We start from the raw sequence: 22,340 nt of genomic DNA on the forward strand, positions 1-22,340 counted from the left end.
CTCAGCCACGATACGATATCAAGTGATCACATCTTGCCCAGCCACTACTCTTGGCACAATACCATCTCAGCACTAAGCAAATTCCGATTAAAAGTCAATTATTGTCTCCAAGATCTAGACTAAAATCTACTGGAGTCTGAATCAGGTACTGGTAGGGATAAACGGAGAACCCTGCTCTGATCAACACCAAGAATGTTTCTATAAAACACGTCATTGTCCCGATTAGGTTTAGTACCGTTCCTTAGCGCGCTTCAATAGTTAAGCCTCCAGATCTCTGCATGTATCCTCGTTCTTTCTTTGTTTTGACCCTTCAACATTTTGCCACTTTTTTCTTGTTTTTCACAATGACTGAAGCTACCATGGATTTCCAGCGTTTTGATAAGCAAAACATATTTTCTGAATTTCATGATGAGGAACGGCGGGCCCTCATGCGAGACCTCGTCCAGAAATTCCCGGATATAAGGCGGATCCCTCGCTCAGTGTTTTTTTTCCTGTGGTTTTCGAACATTGAGGAATTGAGGCGATTCCTCAATCTCGAATCCACATATCTGCTGATCGCTTTGACCGAGCCTAAGGTGGATATGGCAGGAATCTGTGAGTGAGCTAAAGTCATATCAAAATAATAAGTCTAACAAACCAGGGGCCGGCGGCAAGATTCTCCCAAAGGAAACCGGAGTTCTCACCTCTCCCCCGCGTTCCTCGAGGATCCCAGGACCACGTCACTCTCGCTCAGAGAGTCCTCAGAAGCGACTTCCCCAAAGTCGCAGTCGTACTAGTCCTGAGTGTGAAATTCCTCCGCGGGAAAGACGTAGTACTCAGGCGAGACTTTCGGTAAAGTTACCTAAAAAATCAAAAAAGAATACTACTAAGTTGTTTCAGGCGCTGTGCCGTGATGAATACCAGTGCGTGTTGACCCAGCAGGGGATGCCGATGGTCGAGGTGTCCCATATCATGCCCTATAAGATGCAAGGCAGTAGTAGGGCAACGGACTGGGCTAGGCTTCGATTTTTCTGGGGCGAAGAACAAGTCAAAAACTGGCAACGGGACATCATGGGGGACAACCACCGAATGAGCACTGAGCAAGTCTATAATATGATATCGTTCTCGAGCACTATTCACGATGCCTGGAATAGGTGTCTGTGTGCGTTCCGGCCCGTTCAGATGAATGAGGAGAAAACTAGAATGGACATTGCTTTCCATTGGTTGCCTCTCCGCGACGATAAGCTCAGGCAGTCAGACCAAGTCTTGTGCCTCAAGAACCCGTATAGCGCAAATTACCTACCGAAATTAACCCCCGGGAACAATAACTATGTCTTTGACATGGGCACGCAGCGTGCCATTCCCTCGGGCTATATCTTTACGATCAAGACCGATGATCCGAACGAGAGGCCTCTACCATCTTTTGCTTTATTGCAAATACAATGGAACCTCCACCGGATTGCCGCTATGCAGGGTGCCGGCGAGGATGAGGACAGTGACTTCGATTCCGACGGGGATTCGATAGTCGTCCCATCAGGCTCAAGATCGCCAGCCAAAGATCTGCGTGGGGAGAATATTGCGCCGTCAAGATCGTCGACTCGGTCCGTCTCGCCAACAAAGTTGCGGGATCTCTCTGTCCTATATGAGGATCCTGGTCAACTGTTCGAGCGTTAAGGCTGCCCGACCCTCTTCGCCTTCTCTCCCTCCCCCCTCACCAACCACCGCTCGCGGACCGACCTGTCACGGTAGTTGACTGGACCGACCCACGGTTAAATGGACCGACCTATCACGGTAATTGACTTGATCGACTTGTCACGGTAGTTGACTGGACCAACCCACGGTAAAATGGACCGACCGGTCACGGTAATTGACCGGGGTCTTCTGCGGCTGTCCAGATCCCAGAAGACCCAACAGCGACGAGCATGAACCTCTATGCGGTGCTGCTGACTAGTAACCTTCTGGTGAAGCCAACAAATGCTCACTTCCTTATCGATATAATATTTCAACTGCTCAGAATACACCAATCATCTGCATCGGCACTGATAGCTCGCTAAGTGCATTCGAAGATCTTATTTACCGACCTCTTAAATTCTACGGACTATATTTTGGAGCCGGTGACATATATCCGACGGGATATTCAGCTTCACACGACGCTTACTTCGCCATCGACTGGCTGTACATATGATGCAGGTTCCTTGCACCATGTCTTCGTCAAGCAAACATGCATCTCAGGCTCTGATAGGTCCAACTACCGGTTGACGTTGAATAGATTTGGTGGGACTGGTTTATGCATCCTCCTGTCCTCTTACAGTGTTGTCTAGACCTCTTCCGAGTCTCTGCCACCCGGAGACCGGCTACTCATGGCGATGATTACTATCTTCAGATGCAAAACTCTCAGTTGATTGATCATAGGCCAGTAATATTACAATGGCAGCCAGGTTCTGATGTAACATATGGGTGCCGACTGATGGCTCTATTATGCGGAGGCCATCACGAATATGTGATAAAGAGGTGTGAAATTCGTTGTCATGCCGTCGAGACAGATTGGCGTTTGGAGGATATTGCCGACTACCTCGCCGATGATATAGGTTCCACGAGTCCGCGGAAAGCAAAGCAGACCAATCCTACGCAGCTTCTCATGGGGTTACAGCGCCAAAAATTGCGATGGCCGCACTGCCACCTCTAGGTCATAAATTCAGTACCGTGCGTTTTCCAAATAGCGACATGAGACGTACGAGATGGAAGCGATGCGAAAGGCAATTGAAGATTTCTGAGCATTCATCAATCCCAACACACCACACAAAGCCCACCAAGGAGCCTCAATCTCAATGTCAATCCAACCCTAACGAACCCACAAGCCTGGACACCATTGTCTCTTAAATGCCTCTCGTCCAATCCCTCCGCCAATCCCACCAGAACTATAAAGAATCACGCCCGCACCTCGCCATCCCGCCTGCAATTCGATCTACAGACCAATATAAACCACAATGTCCGGACTTTCCTCTAGCAACAAGATGGCTCACTCCATTCCCCTTTACCCAATCCAAGACTGCTCGAGTCTTGGATTGCTTCCTTCAACACGAATCAAAGGCAACCCTTGAAGCACCATTAGTGGCAAGATTCAAGCAGATCATGCAGAAGAACAAAGCAACCATGTCAATCTTCATTTTACTGCTCTCGAAGCCTTGGTTCCTTCTTGAACCCGATTCCTATACAATTTGCGAGAGAACAGAACGCTAAGATCAGCGATCTTCGAGAAATCTAGTGACAAAGCATACGGGGCTCTCCAGCGATCTCGTGTCCCATGGAATGTGATCCTCAAAGAACCGAAGATTCCGCGTCACAACATACATATCATTTTCTACCGGCCATTTATGCAGACCACCGCCAGGTATACCAGGATAGGTCTGTATAGGGTGGATGCAAGCTGATTGATCATTCCTGCCTGAATGCACGACTCGGTTACGATCTCACCCTCAGGATCACTGATAACCCAAGCGGCAAATCCTAGCTTTCTATCGGCTTGACAGCAAATATGTACTCAAAGGCTAGCGCGGATATGGTATGAGATCCTTTGTAAAGTTCTCCGCACTTCCGCTGAAGGCGTGGACCTCGAAGCTAGCGTACTTGCGGCCTACGCCCCGGAGGATATCGAGACCGGTCTTCACATTTGAAAGGGTAGGTATTGTGAGGCGAGCTTGAGAGACCTGGACTAGCCTTTTACAGGGCCGCAAATTGAACTTGAATGGCCTATCACAATAACCCACCGCATTGACCAGATGATTGAGCGACATGCATTCACGCCAGCTTTACACTATCATCTGCCTAGCTATTCTCAACTGAATGGATCCTCTTGACCCCCTCATGGCTGGCCCTGGTTTGGTGTTCCAACCTCCTGCCGTGGTTTTGAAGCCTCCTCCCTGGGGCACATCAATGATGCTCAATCAGCCTACCTTTATCATGGAGATCACCAATAATATTGGAAAAATCCACTTTCAATACCTGTTCGGACACGCGCCTGGCCTACGCTTTCCAGAGGTATTCTGCTTGGCGAATGAAGGCGTACTAGCGACATTTTTCTTCTCCTGAGAAATGAATCCCCGCATGCCGTTCCCACTTCACCTCCCGTGGCCATGTTTCAGGAATTCTGTGCGAGAATAGCTCTTGCCGCGAACAAGCCACTCCTCGTTCACTACGTGTAGGCCGCTAATGTCCTCAGCTTCATTCGAGACAAATTAAGCGCGCCCAACGCCCCACGAAGTTCCCTGAGCTTGACGGAATTCAAGACCGGTCGGTAGGCGCTTCCCTTCCAAGCTTACGTCCAGTACTGCCAAATTCGCTACTCCTTCGCAGTCGCTCCGTGGTGGCAGCCCCCTTACATCGATATCGCAGCCAGCAAAGAGGAGGCAGCGATGGTACACTGGGTTAACTGCCCACTTCAACGGCACCGAAAATTTATACAGACGGCTCCAGCCACCACAAAGGAGTAGGGGCGTCCGCATACTGCCACTTCCAGGGGAATAGATTCGAGCGGACGGCGTACTTTGGAACCGAGCACCACCCCAACGTCCACGCCGCAGAGATCGGCGGCCTTATCCTCACTCTCCGGCTCACGGACGAGGATACCCAATTCCAGCAGGACGTGGAGATCTACTCTTACAACCAATCTGCCCTCCAAGTGATCCAGAACCCCCGCCAAAATAGCGCACAATGCCTACTCAAAGAAGTCATACGGCTAATCGATTAATGACGATAGAAGGGGTGGAATACCCGCTTCCACTTGATCCCGGCCCACTAGCACAAAGAAACCGAAGGCAATTTCCGCGCCGATGCCCTAGCAAATTGACTACCGGGTGGCGTACGGATCACCGCGTTACCGTCGGCCCCCGTGCAGAACACCTCTCCAGCCTTCCCCCGAAGACCTCCAATCTGCAGCCAACTACTGGGTCCACAGAAAGGTGAAGAAACGGGAGGAGGACGGCTGGGCAAACCCTTACGTGTGACGCCCTAGGGCGGGACTCGCGCAGGGTCATGCCACACTTAGAAAAGAAGGGAACCGAGGTTCTCCGACGGCCTGACCGTCCCCGAGCGATTAGCTTTGACTCAGGTGGATTGGCGTTGACGGGTTAAACTTGTTCGCAACAACTGTCTGTGCATTATCCGTCGGAGCAATTGAGCTGAAAATATCGTTTTCGAAGAAAGAGCGGTAGACGTTGGGCGAGACGGTGTCTTTGCGGATGAGAGGGAAGTTCTTCCAGATACGTGGTTCGAGAGGTGCCGAGCTTTACGGTTTGTGGAGAACCTTGTTCTTGGATGATGACTGAAGTCGTTTACGGAGGAAAAGTTGGTTCATTCTGGTTGTGCGGCGTGGAAAGTAGTGGGTGAATGCTTGCTGGACGTCCACTTGGTGGAAATCCAAATTGTCAATCCGATCGTCAGTGACAGTTGTCCCATGCTGGCGATGCCAAATCCAGTCCAGAATTGGCCATTCGAGCCAGACCGATCAGAGAGAACTGTCAAGGCGTGACTGGACAGCTGTCGGAACGGTTGAAGCAATGGACCGTCTAATGGTTCACACCGAAAGCTAATCGCGCAATATCAAGAACCTTAAAAAATTGTCAAGATATTTCAGTCTCCACTGGGTCGATTGCGGGCCATTCTAGAGTGGGGTTCGGCTCGGGATTTGCCCCAAATTCTCAAGCACAAGCTCACCTCCACATATAGCATCTTGCGGAGTTCTGCACTACCAACAATTGATAGCCAACCCCCGCAAAGCTACGTAATTCATCCAAATCGTCAAGCATGCGTTATCAAGTTCAAGTTATATCCCCGGAGCGAGCGAAAGCGGTGTATGACGTCGTGGTTATCGGAGCCGGTCTCAGCGGCCTCCAAGCTGCCCATTCCGCCCGCGCCGCAGGGCTCAGGGTGTGCGTTGTGGAAGCAACGAATAGAGTCGGCGGGAAAACTTTCTCCGTGCATTCCAGCGAGAGGGGTTTCAATGACCTTGGAGCCGCCTGGATCAATGATTCGAATCAAAGTGAAATGTATAAACTTTTCCAACGATACGGCATAGATGGGTTGATCCAACGAGCCTGCGGGGATAGCGTCGCACTGTTGAAAAACGGTTCGGCTGTCAGGATGCCATATGGTCAATTGTTGGTGAGTGGAGACAGGAGAGTTCTTATGTGTTGCATGTGTTGATCGACTTTTTTCTTTCCAGGGAGACCAGCGTGTCTTTCAACGGCTTCTAGAGGTGCTTCGGAAAGAGTCATCTCTAATTGATCTGGACAATCCTACCAGCTCCCCTAGGGCTAAAGACATTGACCATATGACCTTCAAAGACTTTTGTATCCAAAGATCACAATCAAAGGATGCAGCTGATATTGCGGACCTACTGACCACAGCACTTCTTGGGGTGCAGAGTGAGGAGCTCAGTGCATTGTACATGCTTCATTATATCAAAAGTGGCTGCGGTATCGACAATCTACTATCAGATGGGAAAGACGGAGGCCAATATATTCGAAACAGACAAGGTTCGTATCTCTGTTTCCATGCGCGTCGGTGTTGTACTAACCCGGTCAAAGGAAACCAAACCATCTCCAAAAGACTGGCTGAGGATCTCGGAGCAGACACCATATTTTTCCGCATGCCAGTCACTTCAATTGACCAAAGGGGAGACATCTGCGAGGTAACGACAGAGCCCGGAAATGTCTTCCGCGGGTTGAAAGTCATCGTTTCGGTTCCGACAAGCTTGTACAGCTCGATTACCTTCAGCCCTCCGCTACCAAAGAACAAAGCAGTCTTAAGCGAAAATGCTGTTATGGGGTATTACAGCAAAATGATCTTTGTTTTCAAGGAACCATGGTGGCAGACCGGTGGATCTTCGGGTGTTATGGACTGTGAAACAGGCCCGGTCTCCTTCACTCGAGATACAAGTGTGCCAATAGATGACCAGTGGTCAATAACCTGCTTTATCGTGGGAGAGCGTGGAAGGCAATGGTCAAAGCTATCTAAGGCAGCGCGCCTTGAGCAAGTTTGGGGGCAATTCAGCCAGGCTTTTAGCCAATTCGTCGACGAGATCCCGGAGCCATCAAATGTTTTGGAGATGGAATGGGCTAAGCAGGCTTTCTTCCTTGGAGCTCCTTGTCCAGTGATGACACCGGGGACGCTGACTACAGTGGGGACTGAGCTGGCCACACCCTTTAGAAACGTTCATTTTGTTGGAACCGAGACATCTCATGTGTGGCGAGGATATATGGAGGGTGCAGTGCGTTCGGGCCAGCGAGGAGGTGCGGAGGTGGTGGAAGCCTTATCAAGAAGATCATAAATAGTTAATTCATGTTGATTATTCAAATCCCGGTATCATTTATGCTGTTGAAAAAAATTTAGATATTCTCTCATCGAAACGTCATTCTCCCAGAGTTGCAGCTTACAAACAATCTCAATTATATGCCGGATTTCAGACTTCGAAGAGACCCCAATACACGTCGAGGCACAATTTGAAATGGGAACAAAGTTCAAATTAAACACCGGCGCCGAAATTCCAGCTATCGGCTTCGGCACCTGGCAAGATGAAGATGCACAGGAAGCGGCCGTGCTGGAGGCAATCAAAGCCGGCTACCAGCATATCGACACCGCAACAGTGTAAGTGTGTATGCATTAGACAGGTTGCAAATAACAAAAAGTGAATTGACTACAGCTACTGCACCGAAAAGGCAGTCGGTCAAGCGATCAGAAAAAGTGGCGTACCCGAGAAGACCTCTTCGTCACCACGAAGCTATGGAATAACAAGCACCACCCAGATGATGTGGAAGAAGCTCTTCAACAATCACTCGAAGAACTGAATTTGGAATATGTGGATTTATACCTTATGCACTGGCCAGTTGCCTGGAAACGCGGTGAAGAGCTATTTCCGAAGCTCCACGGCATGCCTGCAATGGAAGATGTTGATATAGTCTATGTATGGCATGCACCCCGTAACATTGATGCCAGATTCTAATGTCAGCAATTTGATGGCTCTAGACATACCGGGCAATGGAGAAATTACTCGAAACAGGAAAAACCAAAGCAATAGGCGTTTAGAGTTTCTCCAAGGCAGAGATGGAGAAATCGCTTGCAAAAACATCAGTCGTCCCCACCGTTCATCAATTAGAATGTCATCCATGGCTACAGCAGCGCGATTTCTCCGAGTGGCACATTGAAAAGGGTAATCATATTACTACTCGCCATTAGGAAACCAGAATACATTCTATGGATTGAAAGCCTGGTTTGGGAAGTTGATCAACGAGCCTGTACTGGCTGAGATTGGAGAGCCATATGGAAAGACTGCTGCTCAAGTTGTTCTTGGTGAGTTAATATCAGATTCGCAATAGTTGGTGCATTTAGTGCTACATTTACTCATAAGTGCTGTAGCATGGGGAGTATCGCTAGGCCACTCGGTGATTCCAAAATCCAAATCTTCGTCACGGATCATATCGAACCTCGAGGGTGATTTTAAACTAAGTCCTCATGACATGGTTAAGATCTCGGCGCTGAACGGGAAGCTCCGAATGAATGATTTCAGTGGCGAATTTGGCCGAAACTTTTTTGAAAAATTGGAAGACAAGATAGCTGAACCTTAGTGGCTCATAATTTCAGAATATACTGAATTAGACTGCTTATACGAACTTTGGAATCTATAGCAAAGTTCGTGATGTATGTTGGTCGATGACGTCATATTTTCCACTTAACCAGGGAGACCTCATCTCATGCCCCGGAATCTGATCACAGCTCTAGCAAATATCTTCAAGATCAAAGCAAAAAGATAACTGACATGTTATCAGCAAAAGATGGATTCGCTTTAGTAACCCCTGCATCCCGGGGGTTAGGCTATGCATTCGCGCACCAACTTCTAGCACAGACCCAGCTTCCAGTCGTGGCAACAGCACGCCGGAATTGCGCCGAGCTTCGAGACCAATTACTCTCCGGCGAGGGGCTACCTAAAAATGCCGAAAAAAGGCTTCGCGTGCTCAAAGTCGATGTAACAGGTACGTAAGATGCAGCAGACTTATCCCTGGATGCGTAATTGAACATTCAAACAGACGAAAACACGATATCATCAATGGCAGATACAATCCGACAGGAGTATCCCAAAACACCCCTACGTATAGCATTAGCCATGCCTGGAGTCCTGAATGTCGAGAAATCACCAGCCCAAATCGATGCCGAGGGCGCGTTGCACAGCTTTCAAGTTAATGCAGTTGGTCCACTCTTGCTGATGAAGCATCTTGTCCCGTTCCTTCCAAAAAAGTCTTCTTCTGCATTTCCTACCGAGATTGATGATGGTGATGATGTCGATGTCAATTTTGATTCTGAGAATGCACTACAGCTACCCGCACACGCAACATACGCGATGATGGCGGCTCGTGTGGGCTCAATATCTGATAATAAATCTGGAGGTTGGTACTCGTATCGGGCGAGCAAAGCAGCTGTATTCCAAATTGCGAAGACCTTTGATTTGTATCTGCGCGGACGGTGTGGAGATAGAGCTTTGGCTGTGGCTCTGCATCCTGGTACTGTGCGGACGGATTTCACTAAAGAGTTTTGGTCTGGTCGGGAGATGTTGGAGCCTTTGGATTCTGCAGATCGGTTACTGAGATTCTTGGCGGGATTATCTTCTGGTCCTGAGGATGGAAGAGGGAGATGTTGGGACTGGAAGGGCGAGGAGATACTACCATGAGTTCTGTGGGAAATTTATACGCGCCTCCGCGTTCTGATTCAAATATTCAAAGATTGAATTACTTTAGTGGAATTTGATCGCAAATCTCTTCTCATTCAATTTAGCCTATGTTGCCTCTTTAAAATTATGATCTAGTTGGCACCTTCTGAAGATATAAGACTTGAGGATCCATTATACTAGTTGTGAGGTCCTCAGACAACGTCTTAGCTAAGCATGTCAATCTAGGCACTGGCATCATAGCAATACTTGATTCCTTCATCCAAAATAACCTCACAGAGTGATCCACCGGCCCATCCAAGTATCCACGACAGTTTTAGCCTCATCCACCAATCCGAGATCAAGCAACAGCTGAGTAGTACCCCGAACCGCCGAGTCCAAAGCGGAGAAGATCCAAGCATGCGTGTAACTAGTATGCTCACCAATAAAGATGGTCTTCATCTCCGTCTGGTAATAAGCTGGAAGGTAAAGCTCCTGCTGACCAACAAGCGGATCACACCAAGCACCGGCGTTGTGCTGATCGAATTCCCAGCACTGTCGATCATAAATCCCGGTAAACTGATCCGCCGCAATCTGACCATGGACCTCAACCATAGCGCGCTGAACAAGAGAAACGTGCTCTTCGGGACTAAGAGCAGCAACAGAGCGAGCCTCGGTATTAGAAATATAAGATGCCAGGATAACGCCAGGTCCGGTTCCATTAATGTTATAGGAAGGGTAGCAAACACTTCCGACGCCGGAAACGTCTACCGATCCACAGCCGCCAAAGATGGGATTCTCCATGTGTTCCCAGAATCGGGACTCGTAAAGAAGGGCCATTTTGCATGCTGGGTCGTAGTTGAGGGTTGAGATTGCTCGGCTGAGCAGGGAGGAGTAGCGTGGGAGTTCCCATAGTCTGACTTTGCTGAATGGGACTGCGACTACAGCGTAGTCAAACTCCTTAGTAATGGGCTTCATCTTTAGAGGATCATCGCGCCACGCCACGGAGATTTTGCCTGATTCCTCATTATAGACCAGCCCGGATATGGTGCGGTTGAGAGTCAACTTCTCTGCGACATGGGGGAAGAAAGCACGCGGAAGCGACTCGAGTCCTTTATCGATAGTGCGCCACTTTGTTGCTGAGAAATAGACATCGTCGTAGAAGTCTCCCCAAATTGGAAAGTCTGTTGTACCGGCGACATAATCGGTGATGTTCGCGTTGTATCCGAGGGCATATCGTAAATATCCAGCTTCAGACCAGTGGAACATGCCATCTTCGACAGCCTTTTTGTGAGCCTTGTACATATTTGTTGCAATATCCCGGAATGTAGCTTTGGTGTCAAGTGTTGTGTAATCATCATAAGCGGCTTCCGCATCTGCAACAGCTGTTGCGTTAGAGGAGGCGGCTGTGTAGACTAGAGATGCGTTTGCTGCTACTTCAGCAACTGTGGGGATTCGACCATCGGGGAGTCGAACACCTCCCGAGTCTGCAGGGAGGTTTTCACCGTTCTCAATCCAGGGAATGAAGTTGACCTGAAGCTCGGGGCTTTCGGCATTCATTTCGTTGAGAACACCTGCGAGCTGAAAGACCATGCGGTGATCCATGATTTCGAGTGTCTCATTTGTCTCGGGGTAGGTGATACTGACAGGGAAACGCATGGGTCCCATCTCCTGGTATTGATACTGATCTGGACGAGTGTGGTTGAGGTATTTAGTGCGAATGCGGCCACCGACTCGCTCTGAGGATTCATAGATATGCCAGTCGTGTATACCGACAGATTCAAGTAGCAAACTTGTCATCAATCCGGACATACCGCCACCAAGGATGGCAACAGATGTACTCTTTGCCTTGGTGATAAAGGCGTCGCTGTTCTTCTTTGACTTCATATATGCAACACCGTCAAACCAGGGACCCTCCATATCGGCCACATCGGCGATACTTTCACGTTTCGCCTTTTTTGAGGACACGGTGATAGGCAAAGAGCGACCAATCAAGGATGTTCCGGAGAAGGCATGAAGACAGTGCTCGTGTGGTGCATCAGAAGGAGTTACCCAGACAAATCGACTTGGCTGGGCCTCACGTTTCACAAACAAACTGACAACCTCATGGTGTCCTTCACTTGGATACTGTGTGCTGCAGTCGCCATATACGAGTTGGAGGGGACCTTCGAAATCGTCACTGAACTCCACATGGATGTTATGCAATGACCCAGCAGTCACATCTAGAGGTCCGTGGAAGCTAATGGTATCTCTTTGCACAACTCCAGCAAGGGCTAAGCTTGAGGCACTCAGCCCAAGCAGAATATAATCAGCAGAGCCTTTCATCACTATCAATTGATTCGATACTGCAAAATATCTGTGTGCTGAAATATGCCCATAATCGATTCCATATCCTGGTATTTATACTTAGCTATCCAAGCATTGGATATTTTAGTATAAGCCGATGTTACTAAAATACTACCTCAGTATCATCCAATGCCCGGAAACCCCTCGTCTCGTAGCCGAGATTCTGCATTATCTGTTCCTTATCATCGTCAACGAGCGTATGTTTAACCTGTATAGGCAAAAAGCTCTCTAGGCGACGAATTGTCAAGCTTCTAGACGCGGGTTGGCAGCATGAAATCTCTTGGCGATGACGTCGACTTCTTAATGAAGGGCGTGCAACGATTCCAATCATAGGCCACGGCCGAGATCAAAGAGCTCTATTCGTCCTGGGATTCGTTCAAGCGGCCGTTCAACTGTTGTTATCAGGTACACATACTTATCAGCATATCTTATCATTCAAATGAGGGGCTCAACATGATAGATATCCAACCACCAAGGTTGGATGCATCACTGGACTCGGGTGTACGGAGGCCAATACGGAGACCGATGGCAGCCACAGGAAACAAGTTATTGGAATCATTTTGAGTGGCAGAAGAGAACTGCATATACTTATGTGAATTTGTACCACAAATTGACTTTGTTTTTAGGCCAAGGTTACAAAATCAGGTGGTTAGGCATGTCCTGAATCCTGATTGGGTGTGAGCTACTACGCTTTGAGATCATTGACTAAGAGGTAGCTATGGCTGGAGTTGATGAGCAGTACGGAATAGACTGGATAGAAGACTGAGAGAGCTGAGCAGGACTTAGCAGGGTTTATCCTAAATGAGTTCTTATTTCCGAGTCCGACGGTCAGAGTACTCGGGATACTCGGGTTATACGACCATGAATAGAACCACCTTCCTTCTTGAGCCATGATCAGCCAACACAAAGACCTTATCATCTAAAAGTATTGCGCGGGTCGGGTATATAATCTTGGCGTGCTTATCTCGGATGAATGTCAAATGCCGCGGTTGCTAAGATGCGGGGGTTTGTCCGGGAAGTTTGCTATCCGAGCATCAAACCCAATTCATCCGTTACATCTGTATGCACAGTGATCGGAGCAAGTCCGCCCGGAGCTGAAGGGTACAGACTGACAGTGCAGCTGCATAAGTTAGCACAAGACCTAGACATAATATCGTGTCCTAGTCAGAGTCAGACCGCCACTTTCGTTCTTCGAAACAAAACTTCCAACATCAACGCCAGTCAAAATATTGAACAAAGTGGAATAATCCCAAAACAAGAAAATTTAAACCCTGATTACTCCATATATGACTCGTACAGACAAAGCAAGCATCGATAATCGGCATAGACTTTCATAGAACGCCACACCAAGCATGGAGAACATCTAGCCAAGCCCATCGAGAGCGCCATGCACTCTTCTTATATGTCGAACACGAAAACCACACATAAAGGCGAAGACACCAACATAAAGCCGACTCAAGATCGTCGAAAACCTTCGGTCCCTCCGTATTTCGCGGGGTAACAACCAATTCTGGGGTCACGAATGACTATCCCCCGCACTTCTTCTCCACAACATGACCTCGTTCGGACCCGCTTGCCTTGGATAGAACAGGCTGAGTGAAAACACCCGCGAATCAGAAGCCATGATGATCTTACTGCAAGGCACGTTGGACTTCGATCTGGTCAAAATCTAGATTTTGACCTTGGCACTGGCGTCGACGTGGAGTTACTCCGGGTCCACTGCATTTCATTTCTGGGGTATATGCACAAAGATCTGGAGTCGTGGGGTTTATGAATCATAGGGGTTGACGTGGTGAAAATATAAGATCAGTTAATTACCCCGGATTTTTTTTTTTAAAAAAAAACCCATCGAGATCTGCATTGTCAGGACCATCCTTCGGTTCGCCCAGCATGTCCGAGGATCATAATAGTGAGAAGCAGGAGACTGCCACCGTGGAGATGCTGCGTCGGATGCAGACGGCGGATAGTGTTTTGCTTCCCATTCCACGCGATGCATTTGAGAAATTGTATCTCAGTCCCAAATTGCCAACTGCAGGGAACTTGCGTCGGACATTTGGTAACCCAACACCGATCTCGTTGATGGGTTTCTTGCTTGCTGCGACTCCAGGCGCAATGCAGACAATGGGCTGGCGAGGCTCTGGTGGTAATGGTGGTGCTATATTGTGAGTGTTGCGTGTTCAGTGTTCAGTGTCGGTACAGTGAGGAATGAGATTAACATGGTTTCTTCAGGCCTGTTTTCATCTTCTTTGGTGGAATAGTGCAGATTTTCGGTGGAATTGGCGAGTGGATTATTGGAAATACCTTTTCGTGCGCTCTTTTCTTCACATATGGTACTTTCTGGATCGTTCAAGGTACAACTCAGATGCCGTTCTTTGGTGTAGGAACCAATTATTCGACTACTGGGAATACACTTGAAGGATCTCAGACACCTGAATTTGCCGCTACCATTGGTATGTTCTACATCAAATTGAATGTTATCTTATTAACCGGATATTCAGGCCTATACTTTGTCATTCTATCCGTTCTTACCTTCGTCTACCTCATCTGTTCGATCCGTACAAACGTTTGCCTCTTCCTCGCCTTGTTCCTCCTTGTTATCACATTTGCCTTGACTGCTGCTACATATTTCCAAATGGCGCTGGGCAATGTTGCTGCGGCTGCGAAGTTGCAAATGGTATGTCAACCTCTTCTGCTTTCATCACGAGTGGAGATTAATATCCTGAACAGACGGCCGGGGCTTTCAATTTCGCGCTCTGCCTACCCATCTGGCATATATTTATTGCACAGATTCTAGAGGCTGTCGACTTCCCCTTTGCACTCCCAGTGGGTGACTTGAGTACCGTCATCCTGGGCAGAAGCCAGAGAGCTCGGAGACGTGAAGCGGAAACTTAGTATGAATGTATCCTATGACCGAACAATAAGCCTGGTATAGGGAAAACGTATGAAATATACAAGAAGAATTGAAATCAAGATTCAAGGGGCATTCGTAAATTCGTAGGAAACATAGCATCGTAAGACAACAGAAATTGCACGTCTATTACGGAATTGAAGAAAATCCTTATCAGCATCAGCGCCAACCTCCAACTCTCCCCTCATCCCACCGCGCCTTAGCTTCTTTCCGTGACGCCAACTTCGACGCTTCAGCCCTCACCCGTCGCACCCAATCCGCAATCTCCTTCTCCGTGGCACGACCATGATGATCTTCATCTATGAAACTCTCCTCAACAGCCTGGCACACTGCCTCTTGCTCCGCGATCGCCGCACTCAACCGCTGATATAATGCCTTCGGGGACCACGGCGCCAAGGCGGCGTCCATCTCCGTTTGCTTTTTGCGCCAAGAGACTTCGAGGGACTGGTGCTGAAGGAGCATTGTTTCCGTGGAAGCGCGGAGCTCCGCCACATGGTTTTGCATTTCGAGGACGCGCGTTGCGAGCTCCTTGTTTACTGATAGGAGGGATTCGAGGTTCTGTTGGCGCGCGGTGTGGGAGGGGTGGTGGCTTGAGAGGGCTGAGATCAGGCTTGGGTCTTGAAGAATCGATTGGAGATCGAGGGTTCTGGGGCTGTTAGTTATCGTGATTGAGGAATGAGGAGCTGAGGAGTTGAGAAGCTTACGATTTGTCTTTCACAACCTCTGGGAGCCAGCCCTCGGCGATTGTGGGTGGCGCAGGGAGGAGGGTAGGTTGAGAGTGTGATGATTGTGTGAATGCTTGATTATCTCCTGGATAGCTCGAGGTTGTTTGCTGGGGCGCTGGTATGGAAGTCATGTTCTGGGGGGTGCCTCCTCGGCTTGCCTCGTGACTACTGGGTTTCGGGGGTGGAGGGGGAGGAGTGTCAGTATGTAAAGTGGGATTCGCCATTGTCGGGGTTGAATAGTAGGACGACTGTGCAGGAAAGGGCGATGCTGGTTGAGACATGATGTATGCTGGAAGGCTCTTGGTCTAGGTGTGGGGTTCGGAGGTCGGAGTTGGAGAGGGCAGCTCAAGCTTGGCGGAGCGCCATTACCAATAGCCGGATGAGCCTCCCATACCTAGTAAACAGCTGATCTATTGGGCATATTTCACTGATCATAGAGTTCATTTCGTCTAATTAATTACAGCAAAGGTCATATTATTGCATACATCCAGCCAGTGGAGCCATTTTCCCCATATTTTTCATTTGTCTTGGCTAGAGAGACTCCCATATCATTGCCTACACCCACATCCAAGACTCCCTGGGTGTATTCAGAGTATCACAAGTCTAGCAGCATATTTCTTGGGGTGGATAGCAGATTGCACATGGAAGAATGCAGTTTCTTGTGGGATCGTATGACCTCAACACAGTTTTTGCGCCGAGACAATGAAGAATTGCCGAGAGATGCCGAATATATTCATAGAATGTGTTGGTTCATTCCGTCCTTTGGCGTGAATCGCGCTCATTGGTCTCAATACTTGAGCTCGCAATAGCATCCATCACAAGCTCACGCAGCTCATTCTGGGTGGCCTCGCTGTTGAAGTCATCGCGAGCCGCCAGCTCATCAATCCGTCTCTTAAACTCGGGATCCACCTCAGTCTCGCCTTCATTCAGCTCTTGTTCCGACATAGTACCAATATTGACCTGCATGTTGCCCGGGATCGGCGGTGGGGCATTCAATGGGCCTGCAGGCGAGTCGTCCACCGGGGCAGCAGGAGCGCCACTGACTTCGCGAAGGTAGGTAGACACGCTGGGGTTCTCTTCCTCGGATTCCATCTTCTCGTATGCCTTCATGCCTTCACTATTTGTCCTGTTAAAGTCCACGCCGAGCTCTTCAACCAGACACCGGGCAACCTTGGGCTGTTCGGTCACGAACAGGCATGTTTCGCCGTCTTCGTCGACCAGATTCACATCCACGTTGAACTCTTTTACAAGGGCACGGAGGAGATCGATGTGACCGTAGGATGCGGCGGCGTGTAGAAGCGAATACCCAGACTCATCCTGGCAGGATGCGATTGCGGGATTGGAGCGCAGCAGATCCAGTAGCGCGGCGGGGTTGTCGCAAGCAAGGAGGTAAGGGTTTGGTTGAGCCATTGTGGAGATATTGAGTCTGATATTAAAACTTAAGAGGTCTTTTTGAAATAGTTCTTTCAGTGAATCATCCAAGCCAATAACCAGGGGAGATGTTATTGCAAATCCAATGAAGGTGGGGGGGGTTTTACGGGCAAAAAAAAAAGTCGCGATAAGCTTGTCCGCCTTTCCTATTTGGTTCCCCGCAGAAGTGACAGCCGTACACAGCCTTATGACTCTTCATTGAGTTTTTCGCAATTCTTGACTGGAAGGTGCCAGGGGAGCTCGTAAGACGCCCAACAGGTATAAATTTACCCGTTTCTGCCTTACCTTTTCTTTCGCTCCTCACTCCTCTACACCCCACTTCAACTACCCCTCCAACATTCCTCCAACAACCAAGCGCTCTTCGTTTCGGAGCCGCTACCATGGCACTTCAGGACCCTCATGTCATAGCGCAGTTCGTGAAAAGCTTACGGGATGCCGAACGGATGACACCAGCGGAAAAGAAGCGGACTTTCACTTGTAAAAAGTCAACCTTCTTGGTCAATGGGACCAAGGATAAGACGGTCGACTCTTGGAAGTTCATGGATTGGGACTACCACCGATCTGATCTCCCTACCTACGCTCGCGGTCTCTTCACCTCCCAACGTAAGGATGGCACCCCTGAAATTGCCGTACGTGGATACGACAAGTTTCACAACATCGACGAGACCAACAACACGCGCTGGAGGAACATTGAGAACAATACACGAGGTCCTTATGAGCTGAGTGTGAAGGAGAATGGCTGCATTATCTTCATCTCTGGACTGGAGGATGACACATTACTTGTGTGCAGCAAGCATTCTACTGGATACCGTCCCGGCCCTGGAGCTGGCCATTCTATGGTTGGCGAGCAATGGGTGGAGCGACACGTCGCCACTGTGAATAAATCGAGCAAGGATCTTGCGCGGGAACTACGCGAAAACAACCTCACGGCGGTAGGAGAGCTGTGTGATGACTCATTCGAAGAACATGTTCTGGCATATGACGAGGCCGCTGCTGGTATCTACCTTCATGGACTCAATTACAACCTCCCCGAATTTACAACAAAACCCAGCGAGGCGGTACATGAATTCGCCGACCGATGGGGGTTTAAGAAGGCAAAGTTCGTGAAATATGATGAACTTGACGATGTGAAGAAATTCTTGGAAGACTCTGCCGAGACCGGAACATGGGATGGCCGTGAGACCGAAGGCTTTGTGGTTCGCTGCAAGATGAACGACAATGGTAAAGGTCCATACCGGGATTGGTTCTTCAAATACAAGTTTGAAGAACCCTATCTCATGTACCGCCAGTGGCGTGAATGCACCAAGGCTGTCATCTCAGGGAAACTTCCCAAGATCAAAAAGCACGTGAAAATCACTGAGGAATATCTTCAATTTGCCCACAGAGAACTGATCAAGAACCCCAAATTGGCAGAACTCTACAACCACAACCACGGAATCATTGCATTGCGAGAACAGTTCTTGAATGAGCGAGGTCTGAAAGGCCACGATATCATCGCCCTAGAAAGCGAGATGACCAGCAAGGCCGAGGACATCGACCATGATGTTGTCATCGTTCCCGTTGCCTCTCTGGGATGTGGAAAGACCACTGTAGCATTGGCTCTCGTTCACCTCTTCGGATGGGGCCACCTCCAAAATGACGACATTCCCAAGCAGAAGAACAAGCCCAAGAAGTTTGCATTCGAAATTACGAAAGAAATGGCAACCGCACCAGTGGTCATCGCGGACCGCAATAACCACCAAAGGCGCGAACGGAAGCAGCTGATAGAGGATATCGCTCCCGTTATTCCCACAGCTCAATTTGTCGCTCTTCATTGGGTCCATGAACCGAAGAATGAAATGCTACCAGCCATCAAGGAAGTCACCCGGAAGAGGGTGTTGGATCGTGGCGACAACCACCAGAGTATTCGGGCCGGGACAAAGGCACGAGATGAAACGATTGGGATCATGGACGGATTCTTGCACCGCTTCGAGGGTATTGACACCAGACGGGATCCGGACATGAGTTTCCATCATGTGATTGACTTGAATGTGTGTGCCTCTTCGAGAGAGAACCTTGAGACGGTCGTGACTGCCCTACACGCTACATACCCCAAGATTGTGCCCAACGTACCTTCCGCCAAAGATATGGATACTGCCATAGATGCCGCCTTGAATGAATACCGAGTCAAGCATGATTTGAGCGGGTCATACGGGCCGAACAAGAAAGACAAAAAGGACAAGGCTCCTCCCTCTTGCAACCTGGCTCCCGCTGACATGGCTCGGAAAATCGACTTTTTCCAAATCGCCCTTACCGCCAAAGACGTGTTCTCCGTCCTCCATTCTCTCTTCACCCCCGACACACCTGCGGATGCCTCCCGATTGTACCACCAACTTGTGAATCAGCGACGCATTCAGCCTACCTCCCATGTGACTCTTATTCATCGTGCCTCGAGCAAGGATCGCTCGGATATTTGGTCTTATTACTCTAATAAGTACGTCGATATTTTGACTGCCAATCCTGTTCCGGACGCATTCGAGAAACCGCCAGCTCTTGGCTCCGCACGTGTTCGCCTGGAGCGTCTTGTCTGGGATGATCGGGTGATGGCTATTGTTGTGCGCATTCTGCCCGCGGATGAGCACAGCCCCGAAGAGGAGACTGGTCTGCCATGTGCCAATTCCATTCCTCACATTACCATCGGCACAGCCTCGCCTGATATCAAGCCCAAGGAAAGCAATGACCTGCTTCAGCGTTGGCTAGAGTTTGGCTCGGGCGGCGGGACTGGGATCTATGAGATCGAGATCACGGGAGTCAAGGTTGTGGATGGAACTGTTCAGCCGGCCATGATGCGTGGCTTTAAGTAAAATTCTGGGATTAAAACTTGAAACTTATACCAATATTGCATGTTAAAGGCGGAAACGCAAAGCATAATTCTTATGAATTATTTTCAAGGCTATCATTCCTTCATCGGATAGATAAATGATTTTGAGCTGCTCTCAACTCCTCTATTCTTGATTAGACACGCTATCTATTCTAAGACATTCTCAAACGATCATTAATTTAAGTCTAGAACATGAACGCCAATCCCCAAGCTCTACTTCGAAATCAAACGCGCAACCAATTTAGTACCCGAAACCTTTCCTTGGCGTAGCAGATCAAGCCCTGTTCTCAAGCCCTCTAGTCCTCCCTCAATCACCTGAAGAGGCGGCGGTCTGAGAATTTTAGAAGTCCCCGGCAACGAGGCATAGAATCTGCGCAACGCTTCACGATCAGAAGGAGCCTTGCCAAATTTAGGCCCGAACGGAGGAAGCCATTGAAACTCAGCCCCCATAGCCGTGTAGGCAAGCAAAAAGTCCACCTTCACACCATCCCATTCCGTCTTCCCAGAGTCTAAAAGTGTAACCACCGAACCCTTATTCTTGCGAACCACATCCGCACAAAACGCAGTAGATTCACCTTCGGAAAAACAATCCATCGCCCGATCAAGACTCGGATAAGCACGGATAATCTCTTCAACAGCAGTAGATGATCGATAGTCAAATACATCATCCGCACCATATTCTTTAACGAGATCATGCGAGCGCGGAGAAGCGGTAACAACGACTTTCAACCCCCCCAACTTCGCCAACTGAATAGCATAAAGTCCAGCAGACGTTGCACCAGAATAGATAAGAATAGGAGTCTTCGATCGCTCTTCATCTTCATCTTCATCTTTATGTCCATCCTTATTCTCCCCTCCTTCTACCCAGGGTACACCAAGTCGAGTATTCAACGCCAACATAGCCGTAACAGCGGAGACGCCAAATGTAGCAGCCTGCTCATCGCTAATTGACGAAGGGACTTTCCACGCTAAATCGCCAGGTATCTTGAGATACTCCGCGAAAGACCCTCGATCAGTGTACAGTCCTCCGTGCGTGACTCCGGCGACTCTATCGCCGACTGTCCATCCCGTCACGTTGGATCCGACCTTCGCGACGGTCCCTGCGTAGTCGCAGCCGATAATTGCGCCGCGGGGGGATAGGATATCGATGTGTTTGAAGTCGGTTGGATTGAGAGCGACAGAGTGTACTCGGACGAGAATTTCTTGTTCTTCAATTGTGGGGATGGGGATGGTGGAGATTTTTACTCCGTCTCCGGATGAGTTGCTGCGTGCATAGTTTGATAGGCGTGTGATGATAGAGCGATTGCCCACGAGGGCTTTCATTGATTGGGGAATCTTCATTTCCATATCTATGAACGATGCTTGAGTAGGAAGTTGAAGTTGAAATTGAAGTTAAAGTAGGTTGAGAGTGAGCATGTGAATATGATCGTCATAGCTTAAACTGGTTTGTAGTTGCTTATCGCCGATGCTCCCGACCTCGGCCCAGAATCGGGATGGGACCCGCCTATTATCCCGACCTGGGAGGCTATAATTATAAGGTTTATGTTATTTTCACTTGGCTGGCACTTAATGCAGGGGTGTTTCCACTCCAAGCCTAGCGGCTTTTAAGATGATTTTCACATAGAATGCTACCTACATGGTGGACTTGAACCTTGAAATATTGTATATACTCGGGAAGGTCAGCCGGGCCCAGTGAAATAGTCAATTCAATCTTATTCAACCTATCTCGTAAACCAAATTTTTAATTTATATCAGGGGTCGCAGTTCAGAGAAGACCGAGTTTGGTCAAGCTTCTATGGAATGCACCTGTAAAGATATATGATAATCTGAGGCATGGGAAACGTAACTATTGATACCACCAATTCTGGCCCCAAGATTCAGACTACATCAACGAAATTATCGTGATAATCGGAAGCGGCGCTAATGCAGTAGTGCTGCTCCTCAAACTCGCCGATAAAGCAACCGTCGCCATGTTCTTCATACTTAATCTCTATCCAAAAGAAAAGTTCATGCCTCACCTCTTTCCTCCCAATAACAATCCAAAACAACATCCAACATCTGAAATCCCTATACCTAGGCCAACTCTTCTATCTATGCAGTCGCTCCTTACGAAACGCCACAGAAAAAAGTCTCCAGCATCGTGTCGCTCGTCAACTACTAAAGCACAATCCTCTCACCCACACTTGTCTGCCAAATACCAACCCTGGGACAAGCGCCTCTGCGCAGACCCAGATGGAGACTTCTTCCAAGCTCTCTACAAAGGCCACGCAGACATAAAAACAGACACCATCAGAGAAACAAATATAACACTACACTCCGGAACGTTCCTCAACGCAGACATAGTAATCACAGCAACAGGCCTCAACGCTCGCTTCGGCGGCAGTGTCTCACTCTCAG

The 22,340-nt window shown here is 48.8% G+C and overlaps 11 protein-coding genes across 11 annotated transcripts; 7 read left to right on the top strand and 4 right to left on the bottom strand.

The window, feature by feature from the left end:
• Positions 1–344: 344 nt before the first annotated feature.
• N7520_000726 (HNH endonuclease signature motif containing protein) lies at positions 345–1,653 on the top strand (the record flags this gene model as incomplete). The annotated part of the gene is made up of 2 exons (XM_057134661.1): positions 345–594; positions 641–1,653. The coding sequence occupies 2 exons, from the start codon at positions 345–347 to the stop codon at positions 1,651–1,653; spliced, it is 1,263 nt and encodes a 420-aa protein (XP_057000597.1).
• A 2,169-nt stretch (positions 1,654–3,822) lies between these two features.
• On the top strand, positions 3,823–4,726 carry N7520_000727 (uncharacterized protein; the record flags this gene model as incomplete). The annotated part of the gene is made up of 4 exons (XM_057134662.1): positions 3,823–4,017; positions 4,182–4,269; positions 4,333–4,394; positions 4,496–4,726. 4 exons carry the CDS (start codon positions 3,823–3,825, stop codon positions 4,724–4,726), a joined length of 576 nt encoding a protein of 191 aa, XP_057000598.1.
• Positions 4,727–6,307: 1,581 nt separating this feature from the next.
• N7520_000728 (flavin monoamine oxidase family protein) lies at positions 6,308–7,306 on the top strand (the record flags this gene model as incomplete). The annotated part of the gene is made up of 2 exons (XM_057134663.1): positions 6,308–6,512; positions 6,564–7,306. The coding sequence occupies 2 exons, from the start codon at positions 6,308–6,310 to the stop codon at positions 7,304–7,306; spliced, it is 948 nt and encodes a 315-aa protein (XP_057000599.1).
• A 177-nt stretch (positions 7,307–7,483) lies between these two features.
• Positions 7,484–7,978, top strand: N7520_000729 (NADP-dependent oxidoreductase domain-containing protein; the record flags this gene model as incomplete). Its single annotated transcript, XM_057134664.1, has 2 exons — positions 7,484–7,623; positions 7,699–7,978. 2 exons carry the CDS (start codon positions 7,484–7,486, stop codon positions 7,976–7,978), a joined length of 420 nt encoding a protein of 139 aa, XP_057000600.1.
• A 1,158-nt stretch (positions 7,979–9,136) lies between these two features.
• N7520_000730 (uncharacterized protein) lies at positions 9,137–9,697 on the top strand (the record flags this gene model as incomplete). The annotated part of the gene is made up of 1 exon (XM_057134665.1): positions 9,137–9,697. The coding sequence occupies one exon, from the start codon at positions 9,137–9,139 to the stop codon at positions 9,695–9,697; it is 561 nt and encodes a 186-aa protein (XP_057000601.1).
• Positions 9,698–9,967: 270 nt separating this feature from the next.
• On the bottom strand, positions 9,968–11,998 carry N7520_000731 (flavin monoamine oxidase family protein; the record flags this gene model as incomplete). Its single annotated transcript, XM_057134666.1, has 1 exon — positions 9,968–11,998. The coding sequence occupies one exon, from the start codon at positions 11,996–11,998 to the stop codon at positions 9,968–9,970; it is 2,031 nt and encodes a 676-aa protein (XP_057000602.1).
• Positions 11,999–13,909: 1,911 nt separating this feature from the next.
• N7520_000732 (putative plasma membrane ammonium transporter (Ato3)) lies at positions 13,910–14,911 on the top strand (the record flags this gene model as incomplete). Its single annotated transcript, XM_057134667.1, has 4 exons — positions 13,910–14,181; positions 14,249–14,469; positions 14,518–14,693; positions 14,747–14,911. The coding sequence occupies 4 exons, from the start codon at positions 13,910–13,912 to the stop codon at positions 14,909–14,911; spliced, it is 834 nt and encodes a 277-aa protein (XP_057000603.1).
• Positions 14,912–15,086: 175 nt separating this feature from the next.
• On the bottom strand, positions 15,087–15,933 carry N7520_000733 (vacuolar protein sorting family 37 protein; the record flags this gene model as incomplete). The annotated part of the gene is made up of 2 exons (XM_057134668.1): positions 15,087–15,573; positions 15,632–15,933. 2 exons carry the CDS (start codon positions 15,931–15,933, stop codon positions 15,087–15,089), a joined length of 789 nt encoding a protein of 262 aa, XP_057000604.1.
• Positions 15,934–16,402: 469 nt separating this feature from the next.
• Positions 16,403–17,062, bottom strand: N7520_000734 (ankyrin repeat protein; the record flags this gene model as incomplete). The annotated part of the gene is made up of 1 exon (XM_057134669.1): positions 16,403–17,062. One exon carries the CDS (start codon positions 17,060–17,062, stop codon positions 16,403–16,405), a length of 660 nt encoding a protein of 219 aa, XP_057000605.1.
• A 401-nt stretch (positions 17,063–17,463) lies between these two features.
• N7520_000735 (tRNA ligase) lies at positions 17,464–19,926 on the top strand (the record flags this gene model as incomplete). Its single annotated transcript, XM_057134670.1, has 1 exon — positions 17,464–19,926. The coding sequence occupies one exon, from the start codon at positions 17,464–17,466 to the stop codon at positions 19,924–19,926; it is 2,463 nt and encodes an 820-aa protein (XP_057000606.1).
• A 230-nt stretch (positions 19,927–20,156) lies between these two features.
• Positions 20,157–21,284, bottom strand: N7520_000736 (zinc-binding alcohol dehydrogenase family protein; the record flags this gene model as incomplete). The annotated part of the gene is made up of 1 exon (XM_057134671.1): positions 20,157–21,284. The coding sequence occupies one exon, from the start codon at positions 21,282–21,284 to the stop codon at positions 20,157–20,159; it is 1,128 nt and encodes a 375-aa protein (XP_057000607.1).
• Positions 21,285–22,340: the final 1,056 nt, after the last annotated feature.

The sequence above is a fragment of the Penicillium odoratum genome (genome assembly GCF_028828045.1).
Source record: "Penicillium odoratum strain IBT 22623 chromosome Unknown utg000001l_segment0_segment0, whole genome shotgun sequence".
Classification (NCBI taxonomy): domain Eukaryota; kingdom Fungi; phylum Ascomycota; class Eurotiomycetes; order Eurotiales; family Aspergillaceae; genus Penicillium; species Penicillium odoratum.